The 27,385-nt window shown below is 46.5% G+C and overlaps 1 protein-coding gene across 1 annotated transcript in view; it reads right to left on the bottom strand.

Annotated features, from left to right (window-relative positions):
- The window catches only part of SNX29 (sorting nexin 29), a 585,133-nt gene that overhangs the window by 553,797 nt on the left and 3,951 nt on the right, over positions 1–27,385 (bottom strand). Inside the window, exons 2-3 of the mRNA XM_025369629.1 lie at positions 7,882–7,943; positions 4,146–4,198 (exon numbers count right to left, since the gene is read on the bottom strand). Coding sequence (XP_025225414.1) covers positions 4,146–4,198; positions 7,882–7,943 — 115 coding nt within the window. The remainder of the gene's footprint in view (positions 1–4,145; positions 4,199–7,881; positions 7,944–27,385) is intronic.

The raw sequence follows: 27,385 nt of genomic DNA on the forward strand, positions 1-27,385 counted from the left end.
TTTTTTTGAGACGGAGTCTTGCTCTGTCGCCCAGGCTGGAGTGCAGTGGCGCAATCTCGGCTCACTGCAAGCTCCGCCTCCCGGGTTCACGCCATTCTCCTGCCTCAGCCTCCCGAGTAGCTGGGACTACAGGCGCCCGCCACTGCGCCCGGCTAATTTTTTCTATTTTTAGTAGAGACGGGGTTTCACCATGGTCTCGATCTCCTGACCTTGTGATCTGCCCGCCTTGGCGTCCCAAAGTGCTGGGATTACAGGCGTGAGCCACCGCGCCCGGCCTGAATCAGTTTTCTCATCAGTGAAAAAGGGATAACCCAGGCACAGTATGGCTCATACCTGTAATCCCAACATTTTGGGAGGCCAAGGTGGGAGGATCACTTGAGTCCACGAGTTCGAGACCAGCCTGGGCAACATAGTGAGACCCCATCTCTACAAAAAATACAAAAAGTAGCCAAGTATGGTGGCTTGCATCTGTAGTCCCAGCTACTCAGGAGGCTGAGGTGGGAAGATCTTGAGCCTGGGAGGTTGAGGCTGCTATGAACCATGATCACACTACTGCACTCCAGGCTGAGTGACAGAGGAAGACCCTGCTTCAAAAAAAAAAAAAAAGAAAAAAAGAAAGGATAATACCTCTGTTCCTTCTGAGGACTAAGAATCAACATAAATAAAATGTAGCAAAGGCAGTCACAAACTATAACTATTATTATTACTTTTTTTTTTTTTTTTTTTTTGAGATGGAGTATCGCTCTTGTTGCCCAGACTGGAGCAATTGCGGCTCACCGAAACCTCCACCTCCCAGGTTGAAGCGCTTCTCGTGCCTCAGCCTCCCTGCCTAGCTGGGATTACAGGCATGTGCCACCATGCCTGGCTAATTTTGTATTTTAAGTAGAGACAGGGTTTCTCCACGTTGGTCAGGCTGGTCTCGAACTCCTGACCTCAGGTGATCCTCCTGCCTTGGCCTCCCAAAGTGCTGCGATTACAGGCATGAGCCACCATGCCTGGCTATTATTATTATTATTTTTAGAGACAGGGTCTCTATTGCCCAGGCTGGAATGCAATGGCACGATCATAGCTCACCGCAGCCTTGAACTCCTGGCCTCAAGCAATCCTCCTACCTCAGCCTCCCAAAGGAATGAGATTACAGACATGAGCCACAGTGCCTGGCCTATTATTAGTAATAGTAAGCAGCATACTCCTTTTAGCCACAAACGACAGTTATCACAGAAGGAATTAACTTTTTCAATTCTACTACAAAACATAACATTTTCTGTAACAAAGGTTATGGTAGCAAATTCTATTATATAGGTTCAGTATTCTTTATCCAAAATGCTTAGGATCAGAAATGTTTCGGATTTCAGGTTTTTCCAGACTGTGGAATATTTGCATTATATAGTTACCAGTTAGGTGAGCCTAATCCAAAAATCCAAAATCCAACTGGCTTCCATTAGCATTTCCTTTGAGCATCATGTTGGTACTCAAAAAGTTTTAGATTTTGGAGCATTTTGAATTGTGGGTTTTTGGATGAGGGATACTCCACCTGTGTAAGAACACGTTAACCTAACATTGCAAGCAGGACTGCCTCTCTCAGGAAGCGGACAGCACGGTAATGAAGAAAAGTGGTCAAGAAGTCATGGATACTTAGACACACACACACCACACACACCCATACACACACATAAACACAGACAAACCAACCGGGTCAGGAAAGAGGAGTCTTTCCTAATTACCTCTGCATCCCAGGCCCTGGCACAGTGATTGCACTGGAAGCTTTGCTGTCCAGCAGAATCACCTGGAGATCCTGTTGAAATGCAAATTCTCAGCAAGCTCCTCGGCTTCAGTCATTCACACACACACTCATGCGCATATACACATCCTGCTCCAATACAACTAGGACAGGACTTAGACACTGCATCATTAATCAATAAGCCTCCCAGGTGATTCTGACGCAAGCGGACCTTGGATCCCTGGCCAAGGCCAGGCCCCATAGTAGGCCCTCAGGAAGGACTAAATTGATCATTGAGTCTAATGATCTAATGCGACGAACATATACTGAGAATCTAATGTATGACAGGCACAAAGTGCTTGTGTAAAACACTGAGAAGTAAAATTTTTAAAAATAAATGGAGAAACACCCTTTCTGCCTTCCAATCTCATAAGCTTCGTGGTGGCACAGATATTTGAACACCTGACTACAGTACAATGTAATACACACACTCATCTGGCTAACAAATCTTTACTGAATGCTTCTAGGCACTAGAAAACATCTGTAAACAAGACAGCAAAACATACCTGCCTGCACAGAGCCGACATTATAGTGACAGGATAATAGGCAAAATTAAAAAGCCGAATTTATATATAGTTAGTTGGATGGTGATACGTGCAATGGAGAAAACATAAGCAGAGAAGGCACGGATAATAGGGTGCATCACTTTAAATCTGTGCCAGTTTCGAATCATCCACATGGCTCTATTCCAGGAAGGTCTACATGCTTTGCCCATGGCTGTTAAAAGTTTACAGTAGGAAAGGACAGAAAAAGGAACGATGGACATGGCAGGGTGGGCTACGGTGAGAGTGTGGGGGACATGAACAGTTTCCAGGATGAGATGAACGTTGAGCAAGCAAGTTCCCTTTCCTTTCCTTCCCATGCAGGAATCTCCCTCCTGCCACCTCAGGGGCTGCAGAGCACAAATTAGCTCTGACTGAGCTCACAACGCATTTGCAGCAAGGACTGGATGCTTGCGAGTCTCCTACCTTTGCCAAGCCCTATGTGGCCTATGGGTCTCCTTCCTGCCAATGTTATCAGCTTATGCCATGATGTCAGCCTTTCCTGGGTCGTGAATGTCAATGGCCATTTTCAGGAAATTTTTTTTTTTTTTTTTTTTTTTTGAGATAGAGTCTTGCTTTGTCACCCAGGCTAGAGTACAGTGGCACAATCTCGGCTCACTGCAACCTCTGCCTCCTGGGTTTAGGCAATTCTCCTGCCTCAGCCTCCCGAGTAGCTGGGATTATAGGCACCCGCCACCAAGCCCGGCTAATTTTTGGTATTTTTAGCAGCACAAATCAAGCCTCAAGGGGTTTCACCATCTTGGCCAGGCTGGTCTTGAACTCCTGACCTCGTGATCCACCTGCCTCGACCTCCCAAAGTGGTGGGATTACAGGCATGAGCCACTGCACCCAGCCAAATTTTATTTTTTGAGACAGAGGCTCACCCTGTGTCACTCTGTCACCCAGGCTGGAGTGTAGTGGCGCGATCTCAGCTCACTGCAACCTCCACCTCCTAAATCCTTAATTTTCCCCCAAATTAGCCTGGGTTCAAGCGATTGTCCTGCCTCAGCCTCCCAAGTCTCTGGGACTACAGGCGTGCACCACCACACTCAGCTAATTTTTGTATTTTTAGTAGAGACGAGATTTCACCATGTTGGCCAGCCTGGTCTCGAACTCCTGACCTCAAGTGATCCACCTGACTCGGCCTCGCAAAATGCTGGGATTATAGGCATGAGCCACCGCACCTGGCCCATTTTTAGGAATTATTTTTTATCATAAAAGGAACACATGATCACAATAAAAAACGCGAAAAATACCAGAAAGCAATATTCCCAGTATTCTTACCCCAACTGCTACCTTAGGCCACATTTCAGTGTGTTCTGGCCAGAGTTGCTATCTAACATAGCTAGGACCACTCCATATGCATAGAATTTCGGATCCTGCTCTTTTTACAACATATGCCTTTTTACTATATATGTAATTTCTAAATTATTACCCATGCAATTTTCCATTGAAAACAAATTCCATATAAACATTACTCTTAATGGCTATATAACATTCCACCCCATTAACGCACTATATTTTATTAACCATTTCCCAATTATTGGGTATTTAGGCATCCAAGTTCTCATAATTATTAATTACCCTGAAAATAATTTTATATGGAAAGGTATCTCGAATAATTCCCTCCGAATAGATTCCTAGAAAGAGAATTATGGAAAACGTGGAGTGTGGGAGACGAGCAGTCACCGCACAGAGAGTCCACGGTTGACTCAAATTTCAGCGCTGCACCTCTTGGCTGCAGAGGCAGAGCACAGAAGCCGGCCGCCTTCTGCCGCCTTTTCAAGCTCGATGGTCAATGGTTTTAGAAGCGACATATTTACCTGCTGTCGGAATCCGAGGCGATCTCCTTTCTCCCTCCAAAGCGGATCTGGCACTGCACAGAAAAAGAAGCTGCTGAGATCAGCTGCTGGGATGCGACACTCAAAACGTCACACAACAGCCCACGTAGGGCTTGAGGGTCAGGGAGGGGACACGGGACCAGAAGCTCTGCACGTCAAGTGAGGACGTCCCTGTCCCCTGGGTATCAGCACAAGACTTAAGAAGGTGCACACCTCAGCCTTGAAGCTGCCACTTAAAGGAAACCCTTATCTCCCACTTGTACAAAAGCAAGCCTTGTGGGAAAACATTGCTAACAGAAAAACAAAAGCACACGGCCATCTGTGCATTATCCAGGAAGCTGCTCCTGCCTGTCGGCAGCTGACTGTCTACCACACAGAGCTCTTCGCGGGAGATAATTACAACTTCCACAAACCTGCGCTGAATGGGCCCCTTTGGACGAGCCCCAGAGTTGTCGTGACTGGCTATGACGTTACAGCAGCACAAATCAAGCCTCATACGAGTCACTGGGTTGTGTGGAATGACAATTTACTGAGGGTGGGTAAAAATGAAAGCAGGCTACTTCTTTTTTATTTTTATTTTTTATTTTTTGAGACGGAGTTTCACTCTTGTTGCCCAGGCTGGAGTGTAATGGATCGATCTCAGCTCACCGCAACCTCTCCCTCCCGGGTTCAAGTGATTCTCCTGCCTCAGGCTCCCAAGTAGCTGGGATACAGGCATGTGCCACTATGCCCGGCTAATTTTTGTATTTTTAGTAGAGATGGGGTTTCTCCATGTTGGTCAGGCTGGTCTTGAACTCCTGACCTCAGGTGATCGCCCACCTTGGCCTCCCAAAGTGCTGGGATTACAGGCATGAGCCACGGGACCTGACCCTGCAGGCTACTTTTTGAATTGGTAAAATTAAAATATAGATAACATAAACTTTGCCATTTCAACCATCTTTAGGTGTAAATTTCAATTCACAATGTTGAGCAACCATCACCATTATCCACTATTCTAATTTTCTTAACAAAAAAAAAAAAAAGGGGTCTCGCTCTGTCACCAGGCTGAAGGGTAGTGGTGCCATCATAGCTCATGGTAACCTCAAATACCTGGGCTCAAGCAATTCTCCCACCTCAGCCTCCCCAGCCTCCCAAGTAGCTGGGATTACAGGCACGTGCCACCAGGTCCAACTCATATTTTTTATTTTTTATAGAGATAGGGTTCTCACTATGTTGCCCAGGCTGCCCTCATACTCCTAGCCTCAAGACATCCTCCTGCTCCAACCTCCCAAAGCACTGGGATTACAGGCATAAGCCACTATGCCTGGCCTACTACTGTCTTTTTCTTTTAAAGGTATAGAATCGCTGCTATGGGTAGCAGGCTTGCAGGGTTCCTAAACTTATTATCAAAACTACTACATTGTATGTGTGTGTGTGTATCTGTGTGTATATGTGTATATGTGTGTGTATATATATAATTTTAAATGATATATTTGTCAAAACACATGAAACTGTACACTTAAAATGCTATATTTTATTATATGTAAATTATACATCAATAAAATTTATTTTTGAAAGTCATGCAAAAAAGTCATGTGCAACACTTTAACCCTCAAAATAACAATAATAATAAGAATAAGAATAATAATAATAATAACTGCAGGCTAGGCGCAGTGGCTCACATCTGTAATCCCAGCAGTAAGGGAGGCGGAAGTGGGCTGATCACCCAAGGTCAGGAGTTCGAGACCAGCCTGGCCAACATGGTGAAATCCCACCTCTACTAAAAAATACAAAAATTAGCCAGGTGTGGTGGCACGCACCTGTAGTCCCAGCTACTCAGGAGTTTGAGGCAGGAGAATCACTTGAGCCCAGGAGACAGAAGTTGCAGTGAGCTGAGATTGCGCCACTGTACTCCAGCCCGGGCGACAGAGCTAGACTCCATCCAAAAAAAAAAAAAAAAGCAGCAGAAGCTCTGGGCATAAGCTCCATTTTATTTCTCTCTGCTACCTTTAAAGTGGTTCATCTTGCCTCCTCATCTTATTATATTTTCCATTTCTGCAGCAAAGAAAGAATAAGCTAATAACATGGGCTCCAGATGTTACCATGTTAACAGAGGACCAGGCTCTGTCCAGGCCCTTTACCTACTTTAACAAGCCAATTCCCTCAGAAGCCATACACAGATTAAGTGACCCAGTTACAGAAGAGCAGAGAGATGCTCAGGGAGGGTGCATGAGCTGTCCCTGTACACACAGAGCTGAAGAAGTAAAGCTGACCTTTAATTCCAACTACGTCGGAGCAGAAAGCCTGTGTCCCTCTTACCACACAACGCCTCAAGGCTTACATAGATACTGCATTCTCTGGGCTCACTTCAATACTCAACATACACCCCAGCCACATGTGGTGGCACGCACCTGTAGTCCCAGCCACTCAGGAGGCCAAGGTGGGAGGATTGCTTGAGCCCAGGAGTTTGAGGTTACAATGAACTATGATGGTACCACTGTGCTCCAGCCTAGACAAGAGCAAGACCTTATCTCTAAAAAATAAAAAAATAAAAAAATTTCACACACACCCCTATTACAGTACTTACCTTCCTACAGTGTAATTACACACATAATTGTAACTGTCAACTGCCCCTTCCAAAAAGTGAGCTCCTAGAATTCCCAGATTTGGATCCTAGCTCTGCCGCTTACTAACTACGACGCCTTGAGCAAGTTATTGGATCCCTCTGAGTTTCTGTCTCTTCAGCTGTAAAATGAAACCAACTGCAGGAACTATAATCTCACAGTGTTGTTGGAAGGATTAAATATAAAGTGCTCAGCAGAGAGCCTGGCACACAGTGGAGGTGTGATCAGTGACAGCTAACAGTAGCATGCATCTGGTACATGCAGCAAGCAGATTCCAGTCTCACATCCAAGCTTGCTTCCAAGCCCAGCCAGAGTCAAGCATCAGAAACAGCATCACATCAATCACAGCAAAGCCACCTGGAGTGTCCACACAGCTGGGGGCAGCAGTAGAGGACCCCAGGCGTGGCCTCCTTCCTCCTTGTCCTAGCCTTCTTGTGCTCAGGGATCCTAACTCCAAACCACCACCTCTGCACCCCTCAGAGCTGCCCTCAAACACAACTGCTTGGAAATGAGACAATGGGACTTTGAAACCCACATCAATGCCCTTTTTTTTTTTTTTTTTTTTTTTTTTGAGACAAAGTCTCACTCTGTTGCCCAGGCTGGAGTGCAGTGGGGCAATCTCGGCTCACTGCAACCTCCACCTCCCAGGTTCAAGCAATTCTCCTGCCTCAGCCTCCCAAATAGCTGGGATTACAGGTGCCTGCCACCACGTCCAGCTAATTTTTGTATTTTTAGTAGAGACAGGGTTTCACCATGTTGGCCAGGTTAGTTTGGAACTCCTGACCTCAAGTGATGCGGTCACCTTGACCTCCCAAGGTGCTGGGATTACAGGCGTGAGCCACCGCACCCAGCTCAGTGCCTTTCTTGAAGGGACATCACTGAAGGATGGGGGTCCTCTAGAGGGCTTTCGAAATTCAAGACACAGGACTTCCTCCAACCCAACTCTGACCGTGTTCACTGCTCTATCATTTCCTGGGGAAAACGATTAGATCGCTTCACTGTTCCCAAATATAAAGTGGGAGTTAGTCTGTGTATGTTATAGGGAAGAAATGACCTACATTAATTATCTGACACTATTACTCGACCAAAAAGGCAAATGTGTGCTTTCTGCTTACCTGTTTCACTGCATCCAGCAGTCGCTCCAGCAGAAATTGTCTTTTGTCATTGTTCTGTGATCCTAAAACGCAATGAGGCTTAATTAGTTCTCGTTGACACTCGGACACGGCTGTCCCTAACTAGACCAGTCCTTTACTACTGATCTTTAACCAAATCAATAGCACGACTAGGTACCAATAATCTGTATCATTACAATGAAGTTTGGCTATTGCCTGTTACTGCATCAAAGGAAAACAGGTAAACTAATTTTCCCCAAATCTGAACAACATGTCTACAGTGGTCTAAAGGTTTCTCATCCCTTGGCACTACTGACATTGTAGGATGTTTAGCAGCATCCCTGGCCTCTACACACTACGTGGCATTAGCACACACAAACCCCTGAGTCATACCAAAATGTTTCCATGTAATGCCAATGTCCCCTGGGAATCAAAACTGCCCCCAGTTATCAACCAGCAGCCTGAAATAAAATACAAGTTTCCCAGTACAGTGGGAACTGCTCACTGGCTGTTCTCACTATCATCTCCAACATCCTTTTCCCATGCCGCCTTCAGCAATCCAAGCTGTAAAACCTGATTACTCCTCTTCTCAGCAGCTGAGGTTGAACTTAAGCGGTCTGGCCTATGAGAAGATAGCAGAAGTGTACTGGGAAAGTTCTGGGAAAGTCATTCCTTTCTGATAGAAAGAAGAGCTATGAAGGGCATCATTCTGTCTTCCATCCTTCATGCCTCAATCATAGACATGTTGGGTGGAGCCCGAGTAGCATTTTGCCACCATGAAGTCATGAGCCTGAGAGAAAGACCTAGAGAATCACAAAGACACCAGCCCTGATATCACTGAGTTGGTAAGCCAAGACTAGAAACAAGCTAACTCTCACAAAATAAATAACGATATTTGTCCACACCACGGCACATTGAGCTGTTACTTGCAGCCAAAAGCATTCCCAACTGACACACATGACATATACTGAATTTCCATTTCAGAAGGTCTGGGGAAAGTGCACTTGAAAACACCAGGCGGACAGTTGTCAGAGCCACACCTGATCTCCACAAGAGGCCCAGTGACTCCAAGCAAGATACAAAGCCACGGACTATGATGCACCAGTCACAGAGCACACTGACTTCAAAGGATACTGGAATTCAGGTTGTAAGGACAGATGCTTCACACTGCAGGCGTTGAATTGCCATCAGGCTGCTTCTGTCCTGGGCAACTCTACATAGGCTGCACCGGGGCGGAGCAGCAGGGCATTATCCCAGAGATGGTCAGTGATTCCTCCAGGTCAAGCCAGGGCCAGCTGGTTGATAACAACCACCACCATGTGCTGGGCGCATCCTACATGCCAGGAACCAAGCTGAGTACTATGCATGCAATATCTCCCTTCATCTTCACATCCAGCCTACAAGCCAGGATCCCAAACACAGATGGGAAAGCTGAAGCTGGGAGAAGTCAATTGACTGTGTGTGTTGATCCACCCAGGATTTACTTAACTTCTAGTGTGTGTGAGGCAATGTTTTAAGAGCTGAGGACATACAAGTTAAATGGTGTAAAAGAGCCATCTTCTCATGGAGCTAAAAATCCTACTAGAAGGCCGGGCACAGTGGTTCACGCCTGTAATCCCAACGCTTTGGGAGGCCGAGGCAGGCAGATTGCTTGAGATCAGGAGTTTGAGACCAGGTTGGGCAACATGACGAAGCCCTGTATCTACCAAAAAACACAAAAAATTTAGCCGGGCATGGTGGCACACAGCTGTGGTCCCAGCTGTTCACGAGGCAGAGGTGGAAGGATCACTTGAACCCGGGAGGCAGAGGTTGCAGTGAGCTGAGATCGTGCCACTACACTCTGGCCTGGGTGACAGAGTGAGACCCTATCTCAAAAACAAACAAAAGAAAATAGTATAAAAATAAACTAATCAACGAAAAAGTGTTAGAGTCATACTAGGAAGAAAAAACAAAGACAGTAATGGGATAGGGAGGAAGCAAGAAGGCTGCTTTAGCCAAGGCAGCCCCTGAGGGCCTCTCTGCACAGGTGACATGTGAGCTGAGCCCTCTATAAAGAGAAGGAGGCCGGGCGCGGTGGCTCAAGCCTGTAATCCCAGCACTTTGGGAGGCCGAGACGGGCGGATCACGAGGTCAGGAGATCGAGACCATCCTGGCTAACACGGTGAAACCCCGTCTCTACTAAAATACAAAAAAAATTAGCCGGGCGAGGTGGCGGGCACCTGTACTCCCAGCTACTCGGGAGGCTGAGGCAGGAGAATGGCGTGAACCCGGGAGGCAGGGCTTGCAGTGAGCTGAGATCCAGCCACTGCACTCCAGCCTGGGCAACAGAGCCAGACTCCATCTCAAAAAAAAAAAAAAAGAGAAGGAGCAGCTATGGAAAGACCAGCGTTCCAGACAGAGCAAGCAGCAAGGGGAGAGGCTCGGAGGTAGGACAAGCTTGGCTCTGGTCTTCCAGAACTAGAAGGATGTTTGCTGTGGTTTGAGCAAAAAGCAAAAAAAAAAAAAAAAAAAACAGAAGGAAAGATCAAACAGGCAGGCAGACACCAGTCACATAGGATCGTGTGGGCCATGATAATGGGGTTAGACTCTGTTGAAATTTTAATACTAATTGGTTAAACAGTAATCCTGACTCAAGACCTCTAAAGCCTGTGTTAGGACCACGATACCAAGGATCCCGCCTTACCTCCAGGCCTAGTGATAAAACCAGTCAGCAGACACACAGTAAAACAACTGACTCTTCAAAAAAATACCATTAGTATTTTTTTCTGGCAGAGGTTTTGATCAAGAATAGCCTGGACACCATTCCCACCAGCCATGAGGCATCTCAAGGCATTGCTCAGGATGGCTATAGACCCATCTGGCCAAGGTCCTCTGACACCTCTTGACACCTGTCTCTATCAATCAAACGCTCTTTGTTCCAGAATCCAGGGTTTGGATTCTGGTCTTCCCTCCCTAACACCAGAATAGAAAAGTCAGGCTTGCTTTCTTCCTTTTTCCAAGTATGAGACCCGACAGCTCTACCTGCCCTTGAGCAATATCAACTGGAAACTTGACAGGGTTCCCCGCACTGGAAATGCCTTTGTTATTTTTTTCTCATCGTAAAAGCAATTCATGTAGGGAAAAAAGTAGAATAATAACAAATCGGGAAAAAATATACAAAGAAAACAAAAATCTCTTTCATCTCCCTACTGACAATTTTGTAATGCAGTTCTTCTCAAACTTTGATGTCCACACAGATCTCCTGGAGATCTCGTTAAAAAGCAGCCATTTGTTTGCTGGTGTTTTTTCTGAGACAGGAACTCTATCACCCAGGCTGGAGTAAGTGGCACAATCACAGCTCTCTGCAGTCTCAACCTCCTGGGCTCAATCCACTCTCCTGTCTCAGCCCTCCAAGTAGCTGGGACTACAGGCATAGGGCACCACTCACAGATAATTTATTTATTTTTATTTTTTATAAAGACGGGGTCTCACGAGGTTGCCCAAGCAGCTCTTGAACTCCTGGGCTCAATTGATCCTCCTGCCTCAGCCTCCCAAAGAGCTGGGATAATAGGCGTGAGCCACCGCGCCCAGCCCAAAAGGCAGATTCTGATTCAGGAGGCTGCAAATGGGGCCTAATTCTGTATTTCTCTTTTTTTCTTCTGAGACAGTCTTGCTCCATTGCCCAGGCTGGAGTTCAGTGGCGCAATCTGGGCTCACTGCAACCTCCACCTCCCAGGTTCAAGCAATTCTCCTGCCTCAGCCTCCCGAATAGCTGGAATTACAGGCACACACCACCACGCCAAGCTAATTTTTGTATTTTTAGTAGAGACAGGGTTTCACCATGTTGGCCAGGCTGGTCTTGAACTCCTGACCTTGTGATCCACCCACCTCAGCCTCCCAACGTGCTGGGATTACAGGTATGAGCCACCGCGCCCAGCCAACTCTGTGTTTCTCATAAGCTCTCAGGTGAGCTAATACTGCTGACTCCCTTCACACTTGAATAACAAAGATTTAGCACCTACCCTTCCTGAAATGCACAATGATCCTCCAGGTCTCTTTTTTTTTTTTTTAAGAGTATTTTGCCCTACTGCTTGTTCTGGATGAGATGTCGCAGCCTCCTCTGCCTTACTCTGCAAAGCCTCTTTTCATGATGGGGTGAGGGGAAGAAAAGAAAAACCTGTTCTTTATATAAAAACTACCCGAGGTTGTGCAGGTCTCAACCCAGAGGCTCACACTTCCTGGCTGTGATCTCTCTCTGCAGGCAAGCAGCTCTCAACTGAGACAACCTTGACCTCAGAAGGGGCAGCTGTGGCCAACTTATCCCTGAATGAGCTTAAGAGAAAGGGGTCGGCCGGGAGCAATGGCTCAAATCTATAATCTCAGCAACTTTGGGAGGCCAAGGCGGACGGATCACATGAAGTCAGGAGTTTAAGACCAGCTTCACGAACATGGCAAAACCCCATCTCTACTAAAAATACAAAAACTAGCCAGGTGTGGTGGCAAGCACCTTTAGTCCCAGCTACTCAGAAGGCTGAGGCAGGAGAATCGCTTGAACCTGGGAGATGGAGGTTGCAGCGAGCCAAGATTGCACCAATGCACTCCAGCCTGGGCAACAGAGTGAGCGTGTCTCATAAATAAATAAATAAATAAATAAGTAAAGAGAGAGAGAAGGGGCTTTACTAGGCTGCAGGGAGCACAGGTGGTCTGAGGACCGCTTATCAACTGAGAGGAACAGTGGAGCGCACTGAGCGGGAAGTCACAAGGCCTGAGCTCTCATCCTGCCTGGCCCGCTTGCTAGCCATGTGATAGGAACACTCACTTCCCTTGTTTGGCCACTGGTTTCTGCATGAGATCATGCTCTCCTAGCTCTAGAGTCTATGGAAACTCTGCAAACAGGCAGGCAGAGCAATCGATGCTACCAGTCTCCTTCTTACCTTCTCCCTTTGAATCCAGTGGAGAATACAGCACCTCCGCCAGGGCCCACAAGAATCTGCCAGCTTCAAATGTTGCCGCCACTCAGAGAGAAGCAGGAAGAATGTGCCCACCTACTGAGTCCCAACCAGAGGCTAAGTCATTAAATGACCTATTAAATCCTTCACAAAGAAGGAAAAGTGGCTCCACGCAGTAGCGAGGACTGCGACTCAGGAAAATACCTTTACAGGACCAGACCCATGGGAAGTGGCTGAGGAGGGATTCACTTCCAAGTCCATGGGATCCTGGACCTGCCAGCTGCTAAGCCCTGCTCGCCCTCGACCTCCTTCACAACCTGTAGCAGTGGCCCACTGCAAATTCAGCAAACACTTCCAAATTCAGCAAGCACTTCCAAATTCTGCAAACACTTCGCCACACAGGAGCGATCAAACCCCATCTTCCTGCTTCCTCATCTCCAGGGGCAGCCCCCAGCCAGCAACCAGGTGAACAAGAATAGGCTTCTTTTTATTTCTCATTTAGATCATCATCAAAATGAAAACAGAAAATGGAAAGGCACCCGAGGGAATACCTCCAGGGATTCACAAACCTGTCTGAGAAATGCAGTCAGCTGACACCCCCTAACTCTACTCAGAAACCTCATGTGCATGGGAAAATCAGTCACCTACTTGGGTCTCTCTTTAATGTTTTCTTGTTGTTGTTGTTTCTTTGTAGGTGGAGTCTCACTCCTGTCGCCCAGGCTGGAGTGCAATGGCACCATCTCAGCTCACTGCAACCTCCGCCTCCCAGATTCAAGCAATTATCCTGCCTCAGCCTCCCAAGTAGCTGGGATTACAGGCGCCTGCTACCACGCCCAGCTAATTTTTGTCTTTTTAGTAGAGACAGGGTTTCACCATGTTGGCCAGACTGCTCTCAAATGCCTGACCTCAGGTGATCCGACTGCCTTGGCCTTCCAAAGTGCTGGGATTACAGGCATGAGTCACCACACCCCGTATTTGTCTTCAATGTTTAGAACTCTCAGGATTTAATGTTTAATGTTTACAGTCCTTTGAGTCCTACATTAATTTTTACCACAAACCTCTAGCCTTCTGCCTGGGGTTGCCATTCAAGCTACAGTGACCTCCTGGAGAGAAAGAGCAGAAATTAAGAACAGCATAGCCCGGGTTAGAATCCTACTCTACCAGCCATGTGATCATGAGCAAGTTACTTAACCCCCCTGCTTCAGGCTCACCAGAGAACCTACCTCTTTGGATGATGAAATGAGGGAAATTGTATTGTGCACCTAGAATAGTGCCTGGTATATACCAAGCATTTAATAAAATTAGCCATCATTATCATCATTGTTGGCAACCCTTACCCCAAGGTATCAAGACCTCTGGCTCCCAGAAGTCGTTTCAACGAGCTACCTTCTCTCCAAAGCCCAGGCAAAGCAATTCAATCCAGGCCTCTGTGTTTGCTGCCCTGGGAGATGAAAGGGTGAAAGAGGACCCCTGGCATGTGGAGAGGGGAAAACAAGCAGGATGCAACCAGGCATTCTGGCTATATTCCTTCTTTAACCTTCGCAACCCTGGAGCTCCAAGTAAACTGGTTCCCATTCCACAGAGGTCAAGCCCCTTAGTCAAGCCCACACACATATATATATACACACACACACACATACACACACACATATATATACACACACGCACATATATATATATTTTTTATTTATGAGATGGAGTCTTGCTTTTTTCGCCCAGGCTGGAGTACAGTGACTCCATCTCTTCTCATTGAGGCCTCCACCTCCCAGGTTCAAGCAATTCTCCTACCTCAGCCTCCTGAGTAGCTGGGATTACAGGTGTCCCCCACCACGCCTGGCTCATTTTTTTGTTTGTTTGTTTGTATTTTTAGTAGAGATGGGGTTTCGCCATGTTGGTCAGGCTGGTCTCAAACTCCTGACCTCAAGTGATCCACCCACCCGGGCCTTCCAAAGTGCTGGGATTACAGGCATGAGCCACCATGCCTGGCCCGTGCAGATATTTAAATAGTGGTATTTTGCTGCCTCTCCATGCAGCACGGTGGAGGCAACGTCATGCTAGACATTTCCCTGGTGAGATCTTTGTAATACATTAAGCAGGTACAAGCGAGAAAAGAAAAAGAGGGCAATGCTCTCTGAGTGCCCACTGTGTACAAGGAATTCTGTCCAAGGGCAGTTAAGCAGGTGCTGCATTGCAGGCTGAGCCCTGCTCTCCCTAACTCTCAAGCAAGTGCTCCTTCCACACACCACACTGACATCCTTCACTGAACAACTGGGAACCTTAGCCATGCTTGCAAAACTGGGAAGGACCAGAACAGGAAATCTATAGACAGAAGGCAGACAGGTGGTTGCCAGGGGCTGGGGCGGTAGGGGGATGGGGAGCTACTGCTTAATGGATATGGAGTTTCCTTTGGGTGATGAAAATGTTTTGAAACTAGACAAGAGTGCTGATTGCACAACAATGCAAATGTACTAAATACTAGTGAACTGCTTGCTTTAGAACAACAGTTAATTCTTTGTTTTGTGAATTTCACCTCAATTAAAAAAAAAAAAATTTAAGAAATGGAGTCTGGCTCTGTCACCCAGGCTAGAGTACAGTGGCATGATCATAGCTCACTGAGGCCTCCAACTCCTGGGCTCAAGCAGTCCTCCCACCTCAGCCTCCCAAGTAGCTGGGACTACAGGCATGCACCACCACACTGGGTTAATTTTGTATGTTTTGTAAAGAGAGGGTCTCGCTACGTTGCCCAGGCTGGTCTCAAACTCCTGGCCTCAAATGATCCTCCTGCCTCAGTCTCCCAATGTGCTGAGATTACAGGTGTAAGCCACCACTCTTGGCCCAATATTTTTATGAAAAGGACTGCAACAGGTAGATGTTGGCTGAGAAAATGTTCCTATTCTAACGAACAACTACAGTAGGATTCTCCCAAGGGTTAGACAAAGCAACTGCACGGAGAACCCAGTCCCCATATTGAATCACACAGTAGAAAGCTACTCCCGGCTGGGTGAGGTGGCTCATGCTTGTAATCCCAGCACTTTGGGAGGTAGAGGCAGGTGGATGACTTTGGGCCAAGAGTTCGAAATCAGCCTGGCCAACATGGTGAAACCCCCATCTCTACTAAAAATACAAAAAAATTGGCCAGGTGCAGTGGCTCACGCCTGTTATCCCAGCATTTTGGGAGGCCTAGCCAGGCGGATCACCTGAGGTCAGGAGTTCGAGTCCAGCCTGGCCAACATGGTTAAACCCCATCTCTACTAAAAATACAAAAATGAGCCAGGCATGATGACAGACGCCTATAATCCCAGCTACTTGGGAAGCTGAGGCAGGAGAATCACTTGAATCCAAGAGGCGGAGGTTGCAGAGAGCCAAGATTGCGCCATTGCACTCTAGCCTGGGCAACAAGAGCAAAACTCCATCTCAAAAATAATAATAATAATACAAAAAATTACCCAGGTATGGTGGCAGGCGCCTGTTATCCCAGCTACTCAGGAGGCTGAGGCTGGAGAATCACTTGAACCTTGGAGGTGGAGGTTGCAGTGAGCCGAGATCACACCACTGCAACAGAGTGAGACTCCATCTCAAAACAAAATAAAATGAAATTTAAAAAAATAAATAAATTTACATATATTTACATTTACATAGATTTATACTTTTATAAAATAAAATTAATACATGTAATAGAAACCATGCCTCGCTTCCACGGGCCCCTCCTGCACCCCAATCTCCCCCTACCTGGTATGGCTCTTCCCTCATGAGATGGCAAGTCTCACGGCAAAGGCCCTCTGTGACAGCCACCCCTGCCTCAGTTGCTGTTCCTAGCTCTGGCCCTTTTGCTCTCATTCCTTTACCGCGCACTGAATTTTCTATGCAGTGGATAGAGCATCTGGAAGCGCAGATGAATACACAATAAATGACTTACTAGTATTACAGGATACACACAATGATGTTATGTGATTCATCCAATGTGCCCTGCAAAACTGCAATGAACATGGCATTTCTCTAAGCCCTGAGTGTGCATCTGCAGTGGGCTGCCTCACATGATTTGTTTCTGATTTTCACTGAACCTGTACCTTTAGCATACCCTAGAATGGGGGTCAGCAAGCTTTTTCTGGAAAGAGTCCCGCCGTCAACATTTTAGGCTTTGTGGGCCAAAGGGTTGCTGTCACTACCCAACTCTGCCACTGCAGGGTGAAAAACAGCCATAGATAATGTATAACGAACAGGTCTTGGGCTGGATTTAACAGCCCACTGCCCTGGCAGAAATAATGAAGGATGGCAGGTTAAAAATTAAAACAATAGTATCTGTGTTTGTAGACCTTACAGCCACCGTGCAATTAGACGGTTAAACGTAAGAGTTCCCCAGCAGGCCGTAGACCAGGCCCACATCATAATCATGCTCCCATCTCCCCTCACCGTCTAACCAAGGCCCCACATACAGAGTCTTGCAGAGAACAAGGACATTATCAACCTGTTGTCACTGCAGAATTCGTCCTCAGTTACACTGGCAGGCATCTGGGATGCCTGGCGCTACCAGCCCAATGATGACTTTAACGTTGTTGCTATTGTCTAATTCCCATCCCACTCCCCAAAATCCACAACCATTCCAAATAAAGAAACTGAAAGAAAGCAGAAGCAAAGGAGGAGGGGGCAGAAAGGGCTGCCCAATATATGCCCGGGGCACATACAAGACCAAGAGGGACCCCTGCAATAACCAAGGGGTCAGGTGGGGGATAGAAATGAGTGGGGGGGGCTGGCAAGGCACAGATCACAAGAGCAGAGCAGGTGCCCCTCTCGAGATGACAGCTGCTACCCAGTACTGGCAGACAGCACCTCACAGCAATACCAGTAATTGCCCCATCTCCTGGTTTTTCAAGAGAGGCTGAAAATCCAGATTTTTTGTGTCAGTTAGTTGGCCCCTAATTACACTCTTGTTAGAACAATGTTCCAGCCCACTCGGCATGAACCAAACACAACACATCTGGGGCCAGGTCTGCCGCCAATCTGCCATACTGAGACATACGTTTAACCCTCACATCTATCTGGAAGGTGGGGGCTGGCCACCCTGGTGAAACAGACAAAGGAACTGAGGCTACGAGACATTGATCATTTGCCCAAAGAACAGCTCAGAGGTGACAGACCCGACATTTTACCCCAAACCTTGTACCTTCCAACCTTCACAAAACCAGGCTCACTCCTTGAATGGCTCAATCTCGGCACAGAAAAGGGCTCCATCATCAAAGTGCCACCAAAGAAAAAACAACCTCCCGATGGCTGACTCAAATGGTTCCCTTCTCAGAGAAATCTTCCTGCAGAGGGTCCCGCAAGGGGCACACTGCTGTCTCCCCACACAGCGCTCCCATGGCCCTGCAGTCCTGCCATAGTGCTGGTGTCATCCCTGTCGTGGAAGGGATTATGCATTGTGAGCTCTCCGGGATAGACGGGAGCGTCATGAACTCTCCCATCACAGAAGGAACTCAACAGCTGTTGAATCTAGATTCTGGTGCAGTTCACTTCTGTGGCTCCCCAAGTGGCTACTTTAAATAAAAAGGACCAGGACTGGCCAGGATACAGCAGCCGCCTCATTCCTGTCATGGGCAGAGCAAGGTGGTGGTTTCATCTGCTCTAGCCTTAGCACGCGCACAGATAAAATGGACAATCGTTCTTCCCCAAAGTCAGGGCGCTGGTTCCAGTATTGTACGGTGAAGTGGCACAGCTGGCCCAGGACAAAAGGACAGACTATCTGCCACCACACAACAGAAAGAGACAGGCTCTGCATGTAGATAGATGGGCTCAGGCCATCCATGTGGGCTTATGGTGTCCAAGATCAATGACAAAATAAATGAGCAAAGAATGGGGACCATCAGTTTACTCTAGAGCAGGCCGGGTGTGATGGCTCCTGCCTGTAATCCCAGCACTTTGGGAGGCCGAGGCAGGCAGATCACTGGCGGTCAGGAGTTAAAGACCAGCCTGGCCAAAATGGTGAAACCCCGTTTCCACTGAAAATACAAAAATTAGCCAGGCATGATGGTGCCCACCTGTAATCTCAGCTACTGGGAGGCTGAGGCAGGAGAATCACTTGAACCCAACGGGGTGGAGGTTGCCGAGATTGCACCACTGCACTCCAGCCTGGGCAACAGAGTGACATTCCATCTCAAAAAAAAAAAAAAAAAAAAAAAAATTTATCTTGAGCAGGGATTGGCAAACATTTTCCGTAAAGAGCAAAACAGTAAATATTTATATTTTAGGCTTTGCAGGCCATACACTCTCTGTCACAGTTACTCAGTTCTGCCATTGTAGCCTGAAAGAAACCACAGACAATAGTAAATGAATAGATATGGCTTTGTTCCAATAAAACTTTATTTGCAAAACAGGAGGCCAACCCAGTTCACCAGTTCTTGCTGTAGAAAAAAAAAAAAAAAAAAAAACACTAACATGGCAATGTGCAAAAACTTTAAAGAGACAAGAGGCCAAGCATGGTGGCTCACACCTGTAATCTTGGAACTTTGGGAGGTAGAGGTAAGAGAATTGCTTGCGCCTAGGAGTTTGAGACCAGCCTGCGTAACACAGTGAAACACCGTCCCTACAGAAAGGTTTTTTTAACTGGCCGGGCGTTGTGGCTTACACCTGTAATCCCAGCACTTTGGGAGGCCAAGGCGGGTGGATCACAAGGTCAGAAGATCGAGACCATCCTGGCAAACACGGTGAAACCCCGTCTCTACTAAAAATACAAAAAAAAAATTAGCTGGGCATGGTGGCGGGTGCCTGTACTCCCAGCTACTCGAGAGGTTGAGGCAGGAGAATGGCGTGAACCCAGGAGGCGGCGCTTGCAGTGAGCAGAGATTGCACCACTGCACTGGGCAACAGAGCAAGACTCCGTCTAAAAAAAAAAAAAAAAGTTTTTTCTAAAAATTAGCTGTGTGTGGTGGCACACACCTGTAGTCCAAGCTATGAGGGAGACTGAGGCTGGAGGATCACTTGAGCCTATAGGTCAAGGCTGCAGTAAGCACTGATCACAGCATTGCACTCCAGCCTAAGCGACAGAGCAAGGTCCTATCTCAAAAAAGAAAGAAAGAATATCTTCCCTCCTGGTTGGAGAAATGCAAATTATATGCTTACTAATAACTACCACAGGCCCCATTATATAACTACAAATTAACCAAGAAACTTTTTTTTTTTTTGAGATGGAGTCTCAGTCTCGCCCAGGCTGGAGTACAGTGGCGTGATCTTGGCTCACTGCAACGTCTGCCTCCCGGGTTCAAGTGATTCTCCTGCCTCAGTCTCCCGCGTAGCTGGGATTACAGGCACCCAGTACCACATCCACCTAATTTTTGTACTTTAGGTAGAGATGGCGTTTCACCATGTTGTTCAGGCTGGTCTCAAACTTCTGACCTCAGGTGATCCACCCACCTCGGCCTCCCAAAGTGCTGGGATTACAGGCATGAGCTACCGTACCTAGCCTCCAAGAAACATTTAAGGTGAAATTCCCCAATGCCAGTAAACCTATGATAAATCAAGTACACACCACTGGTAACAATTTATGGGTGCAGGAACTACTGAAAAGCGATGTGGCAATGCATATCAAAAGCTACAAAAAAAATCAAAATCCCTTTTGACACCTTGGAAATTAAGCTAAAAAGGAACAGGGGAAATGAGAAAAGATACAAATAACAATTTCACCTGGTCCTCTATGTTCCAGGTCCTGAGAAAGGCACTACACATTCATTACTTGCTTTAATTTCCATTTTCTGATAAGGGAATTAAGAGTAAGAGTCAGAGTCAGGCGTGGTGGCTCACGCCTGTAATCCCAGCACTTTGGGAGGCTGAGGCAAGCGGATCACAAGGCCAGGAGTTCAAGACCAGCCTGGCTAACATGGTGAAACTCCGTCTCTACTAATAATACAAAAACTAGCTGGGCGTGGTGGCACGCACCTGTAGTCCCAGCTACTGGGGAGGCTGAGGCGGGAGGATTACTTGAACCCGGGAGGCAGAGGTTGCAGCGATTAAGCCCCTGCACTCCAGCCTGGGTGACAGAGCGAGACTCTGTCTCAAAAAAAAAAAAAAAAGAGTAAGAGTCAGAGAAGTTCAAAATTCTGCCCGGGCTGGCACAGTGGCTCACGCTTATAACTCCAGCACTTTGGGACGCCAAGGAGGGAGGGCTGCTTGGGCTCAGGAGTTTGAGACCAGCCTAGGCAACATAGTGAGGCCTCGTCTCCATGAAAATTCAAAAACAAAAAAAAATTAGCCGGGCAGGGTGGCACACACCTGTAGTCCCAGCCTCTTGGGGAGCTCAGGAGGAAGGATCACTTGAGCCCAGGAAGTTGAGGCTGCAGTAAGCTATGATTGTACCACTGCACTCCAGCCTGGGTGACACAGTGAGACCCTGTCTCAAAAAAATAAGACAGAAAACAAAAACTGCCCAAGTTCTTCAACAGGGAGTTAAATCCAGAACTTGTCTGCATCCAAAGCTTTTCCACAATAACGCAATGACTTCCTGAGCATCAAAGGGCACGAAGATTTTTACTGTAGTGTCCTAGTATAGGGGTCAGTCAACTATAGCCCCCAAGCCAAATCCAGCTGCTGACTTTCTCTAAATAACGTTTTATTGGAACATAGCCACGTCCTTTCATTTACCCATGGTCTGTGGCTGCCTTCATGCTACGACAGCAGAGATGAATACTTGAGGCCGAGACCAGATGGCCCACAAAGCAGAAAATATTTACTATCTGGCCCTTCACAGGAAACGCCTACCAAGAACACCACAAATGGAATTGACTGTCTTTTGCAATGGGAGAGGGGTTAAATAGCTGCGGCACATCAATTTGGTGGAATGTTATGCTGCCTTTTCAAAGAATTTTGAAGATAAGGAACGTGGATAAGTGCTATCATCTAAGCAGAAACGCTCATTCAAACGTACATACAATGCAATTATGCAAATACATATATAGTGTATGCTCTGAACAAAGGCAGAAGTGGAATACCTACAAATTTAAATATTAAATGTGCCAAGAATGTATATTTAAAGGTATATTTTGTTTTCACAATAGTCTTTAATGTCGTTTTGGGTTTTTGCTTTTTTTTTTTTTTTAAGTTGTAGGAGGAAAGAGCGATTCCAAGAAACACAGATGCAAGCAAAGAAAAATGAGATGGAGTGGGCAAGATTCCCTCCTCGGAGGAAGCGGGGTACTGCCTGGGTGGGCAGAGGAAACACTAGTGCCAGGTCTCTGAAGGGCTCCCAGACAGCAAAATGTCAGGGCAAGGAAAAGAGTCCTCACTGCCCTTGCAGGCTTCAAAGTGCTCAGCCCCCACCCAAGCTGCTCCCCTACAGGCTCTCCCACCTCAGGAAAAGGCAATTCTGGTTAGACGCAGTGGCTCACGCCTGTCATCCCAGCACTCTGGGAGCCCGAGGCCGGTGAATCACCTGAGGTCAGGAGTTTGAGACCAGCCTGGCCAACATAGTGAAACCCCATCTCTACTAAAAATACAATAATGAGCCAGGCATGGTGGCGCTTGAGGCGGGAGAATCGCTTGAACGTCGGAGACAGAGGTTGCAGTGGGCAAAGATCACGCCACTACAGTCCAGCCTGGGTTACAGAGCGAGACTCCAACTCAAAAAAAAAAAGAAAAAAAGATAAGGCAATTCCCACCCCTTTTAGCTGCTCAGGAAGAAAACCTAGGAGCCACCTGCCTCATGAAGCCTCTGTTGCCACATCACATTCCTAACCACCTCATCCAAAATTACAGCAGCCCTTCCCCTGAAGTTCATCCTCCATCCAGACAATTTAGTCGGATGGACTGCCAGCCACAGGCTCCAGACTAGACTTATGGTCCAGACCTGGCCAACCACCGTCACAGCGATGGGTCGCACGCAGGATGACCACGTGGCCAGCCCGACTCTGGTGGGTCCGCCCCAGGACTCTGGCTAGAGCACTAGGGAAAGCAGCTCACTTTGTGCTCGGGTATTGCCGGGTTGGAGGATGAGGTCCAAGAGCTACTGGTGGCTCTCTCGCCTCCGTGGAGGAGCGGCTGCCTGTGGATGAAACCCACAGAGAGGAAAGCCGAGTTGACAGCCAGACAGAAAGATAGTCCTGATAGTCCTTTACCACATGGATCCAGCTAAGCTCAAAGCCAGCCCTATAAGACACCATACATTCCCATGTTGCTGAAATCAGTTTGATCAGCTTCTGTCACATTCCACTGAAAAGAGTCCTGGCTAACACACTCAGCACGATCCCAACAAAATCTGGTACATTCATTCCTTTTGCTTCAACAGACCCCAATGGTAACAACCTTTTGATAAGTGATAGAGGATATGCCAAATTATCATCCAGTGTTTGCTGAATGTTGAACCCCGAATTTCTGGCCAACCTCTGCTTCCACCAGAGCCCTCATGCTTACTGGCAGCATTTGAATTTAGTGTAACCGCTTTGGAAAAATCAATCCAACTGAGTTTAATTATGTGCCCAAAAAAAAGGCATCAAAAGTGATAAACTCTTCGATGTCAATGCTACTTTTGGAAAATCACCCTAAAGACATAATCTAAAGGATGGAAAACCACCTTGAAAAAAAAAATGTTCACTGCATCATTACTTTGAAACAAAAAGAAAGAAGGAAAGCCAGGTTTAGTGGATCACACCTGTAATCCTGGCACTTTGGGAGGCTGAAGCAGGAAGATCACTTGAGGTCCGGAGTTCAAGATCAGCCTGGGCAATATAGTGAGACCCTGTCTCTACACCAAATTAAAAAGTTAGACGGATGTGGTGTTGTACCTTTAGTCCCAGATACTCAGGAGGCTGAGGTGGGAGGATCACTTGAGCCCAGGACGTCAAGGCTGCTGTGAGCTATAATTGTACCACCACTGCACTCCAGCCTGGGCAACAGAGCAATATCCTGTCTCAAAAGAAAAAGAAAGGGAGGAAAGAGAAGAAGAAAGGGAGGAAGGGAAAGAGAGAGGGAGAGAGGGAGGAGAGGCTAGAGGGAGAGAGGAAGATAGGCTAAGTTTCCACAACTAAAATCGATAGTTAAAAGTTGTACGACATGCAAAGTGGTAGATGAAAGATGGACTGTACAGTCCATAAAAGTGATCAATAGGGAATCCATGGAGCAATGTGGTAAAGTTTTGTCCTGAAATGTTAATGGTGAAAAGCAAGAAAGCAAGATGCAAAGTTGTATGCTAATAAAAAAATTACTGCAGCCTGTATCAGTATTTCTCAATTTTTTTTTTTTTTTTTTTTTTTTTGAGACAGGGTCTGAGGGTCTGGCTCTGTCACCCAGGCTGGAGTGCAATGGTACTTTCACGGCTCACTGTAGCCTCAACCTCCCAGGCTCAAGTGATCCTCCCACCTCAGCCTCCTGAGTGGCTAGGACCATGGGTATGCACCATTACACCCAGCTACTGTGTGTGTGTGTGTGTGTGTACACAGACGGGGTCCCGCTATGTTGCCCAGGCTGGTCTCAAACTCCTGGGCTCAAGTGATCCTCCCAGCTTAGCTTCCCAAAGTGCTGGAATTACAGGTGTGAGCCACTGTGTCCTGCTCAATCTGTTTCATTCTTGCCCTCAAGGATACTTTTTAGACACTTTTTTGCTAATCATCCTCTCCATGAAAAAGTCATACCACAGATACAATGTACATATGTACTATATGCCTATCTGTGCTTTCTACCTCCAAGTAAGTTTTTTTTCTCTCCTGAGAACCAGTGTTCAACCCCTTGGGGGTGATATCACCCCCACTGCAAATATATGGCCTATGTATAGACAAGACAGTGGCAGATGGAAGGTGCTTTATCTGGAACTAGGCTCACATTGCCACAAGTTAGAGAAATCTATAAAATCTTGGATTTTAGTTCCACATTTTAAGAGCTCTAAGCATTTGAGTTCCTATCAGTTACCTGGAGTCAAGCAACCAGGAAGCAGGAGAACCAACACCAGTAGGACCTAGTCCATCGCAGGTGGGGATCAACTGTTTGCTGATGGTGGAACATGTACTTCTTGCATTCCACCATCATAGATCAATCCAGTGCCTTCACGAGGGGGGGAAATGTTGATAGCATCACTTTCTACTTTGAATGAAAACCACAAAGATTCTTTTTTCATTCATTCTTTCATGCATTTCAGCTGATTCCTTATTCTAAGTACAAGCCACTGCCGGAGAGGGCCCAGTCAGTGCCAAGGAGAAAACTATGACCTTCAACATTCCAGAAAACTAAGAAAGAGCAGCCGGGCACAGTGGCTTACGACTATAGTCTCAGCACTTCGGAAGGTTGAGACAGGATGGCTTAAGGCCAGGAGTACCAGATAAACCTGGGCAACGCGGTAAGACCCATCTCCACCAAAAAAAAAAAAAAAAAGTAGACCAGGCTCACGCCTGTAATCCTAGCACTTTGGGAGGCCAAGGCAGGTGGATAACCTGAGCTCAGAATTTTGAGACCAACCTGGGCAACATGGCAAAACCCATCTCTACTAAAAATATAAAAAATTAGCCAGGCGTGGTGGCGCGCACCCGTAATCCCAGCTGCTCAGGAGGCTGAGGCACAAGAATCACTGGAGCCCAGGAGGCAGAGGTTGCAGTGAGCCAACATTACGGCACTGCACTCCAGCCTGGACAACACAGTGAGAATCTGTCTCAAAAAAGTATTTGTTAATTAAAAAAAATTTTTTTTAATACAAAGCTGCCAAAATATACATCAACATCAGGCAAGAAACAGCAGTAAATTACCCATTAAGCCCAAAATTCTGATATATGACGAATCTTTGAGCTCATCTGTTACACAAATTATTTGATCACTGTGGGCCTGGCTTTCCTCACCCTTCAAATGGAAATCTCAGTGTCTCCTGAAAAAACACCTGATGTTAACGAGCATCTAGGAACTTAAGAATAAAGACTTACAGAAGACAAAACTTGAGTATAATAATGACTTTCTGGCTCTACAAGCTCTACTTTCCCAGTAACAGCAAACACGTATCTGAAAATCAGCATTCCTTACATAGTCTGAAGAGGTGGGCAATCAGGTATTCCCATCTACTGGGTTCTCTAAAGAAAAAGAAACAAATTGTGGCCACCATCCTACAGTAACCACCCCTACATGTCTGCAGGCATCTTTCTTCCTGATAATTTTTTTAGTTCTACATACATATAAGAATCCATAAATATTGTCTTGTGTATGTTTTAATTTGGACCAAGGTATATATTTTAGGTATAATTCTACACTCTGCTTTTTTTTTTTTTTTTTAATTGAGATGAGATCTCGCTATGTTACCCAGACTGGTCTCTAACTTCTGGACTCAAGCAATCCTCCCACCTGGGCCTCCCAAAGTGCTGAGATTACAGGCATGAGCAATCACGCCAGACCCACCCTGCTTTTCTTACAGAACATTAACATTGAGATACTGCCACGGTCATGTGTATGAATCTGTATCACTGCTTTTAACATTTCTGAGGCTTTCCATCAGGTGACCACAGCACACTAGGTTTACCTACTCCCCAATTAATGGTCATCTTAGTTGTTTCTGGCCTCATGATACCCATTTATCTTGTGTATATATTACCTAGGGCCATTCCACTTCCTGGTTATTTGTACTTAATGTATTCAGCTTTGCACCCATCTAGCCTCTGACTCTACTCAAACATTTTCAACTCAAAAATACAGCAGACTCTAATTACCAATTTATAGCACATACAAGAGACTGAAAAACACTTTATGCCACACCAAAAGGATGCAATCAGCAGAGACCTGCAAAGGATCCTTGGGATAAATAACTGTTTCCTTCAACAACAACTGCAAGAGGAAAAAGGAGAGAGACTAAAGGGCAGCCTGTAGTTTAAAAAAAGACTCCCTGCTTCAAAAAACACCATCAAGAAAGTGAAAAGAGCCCAGGCACAGTGACTCAGGCCTGTAATCCCAGCACTTTGGGAGGCTGAGGTGGGCAGATCACTTGAGGTCAGGAGCTCGAGACCAGCTAGCCAACATGGTAAAACCCCATCAATACTAATAATACAAAAATTGGCCAGGCGCAGTGGCTCATGCCTGTAATCCCAACACTTTGGGAGGCCAAGGTAGGAGGATCACTTGAGGCCAGGAGTTCGAGACCAGCCCGGTCAACATGGCGAAACCCCATGTCTACTAAAACTACAAAAAAATTAGCTGGGTGTGGGGCAGTGCACCTGCAGTCCCAGCTACTCCAGAGGCTGAGACAGGAGAATCACTTGAACCCGGGAGGCAGAGGTTGCAGTGAGCCAAGATTGCTCACTGCACTCCAGTACTCCAGCCTGGGTGACAGAGCAAGACTCCAAATCAAAAAAAAAAAGAAAAGAAAATGAAAATGAAAAGACAAACCATGGAGGGGGAGAAAAATTTTGTAAACAATAAACCTGATACGGGACTTGTATCTAGAAATTACAGAGGATTCTTACAGATCAGCAATAAAAAGACAGTCTAATGTTAAAATGGCCAAAGGATTTGAATAGACATTTCTCCAAGGAGAATACACAATTGGTCAATAAGCACAAGATAAGATGCTCAACATCACTAGTCACTTAGGAAATGCAAATCAAAACTACAAAGAAATATCACTTCACACCCACTAG

Source organism: Theropithecus gelada, chromosome 20, assembly GCF_003255815.1.
Source record: "Theropithecus gelada isolate Dixy chromosome 20, Tgel_1.0, whole genome shotgun sequence".
NCBI classification, from domain to species: Eukaryota; Metazoa; Chordata; class Mammalia; order Primates; family Cercopithecidae; genus Theropithecus; species Theropithecus gelada.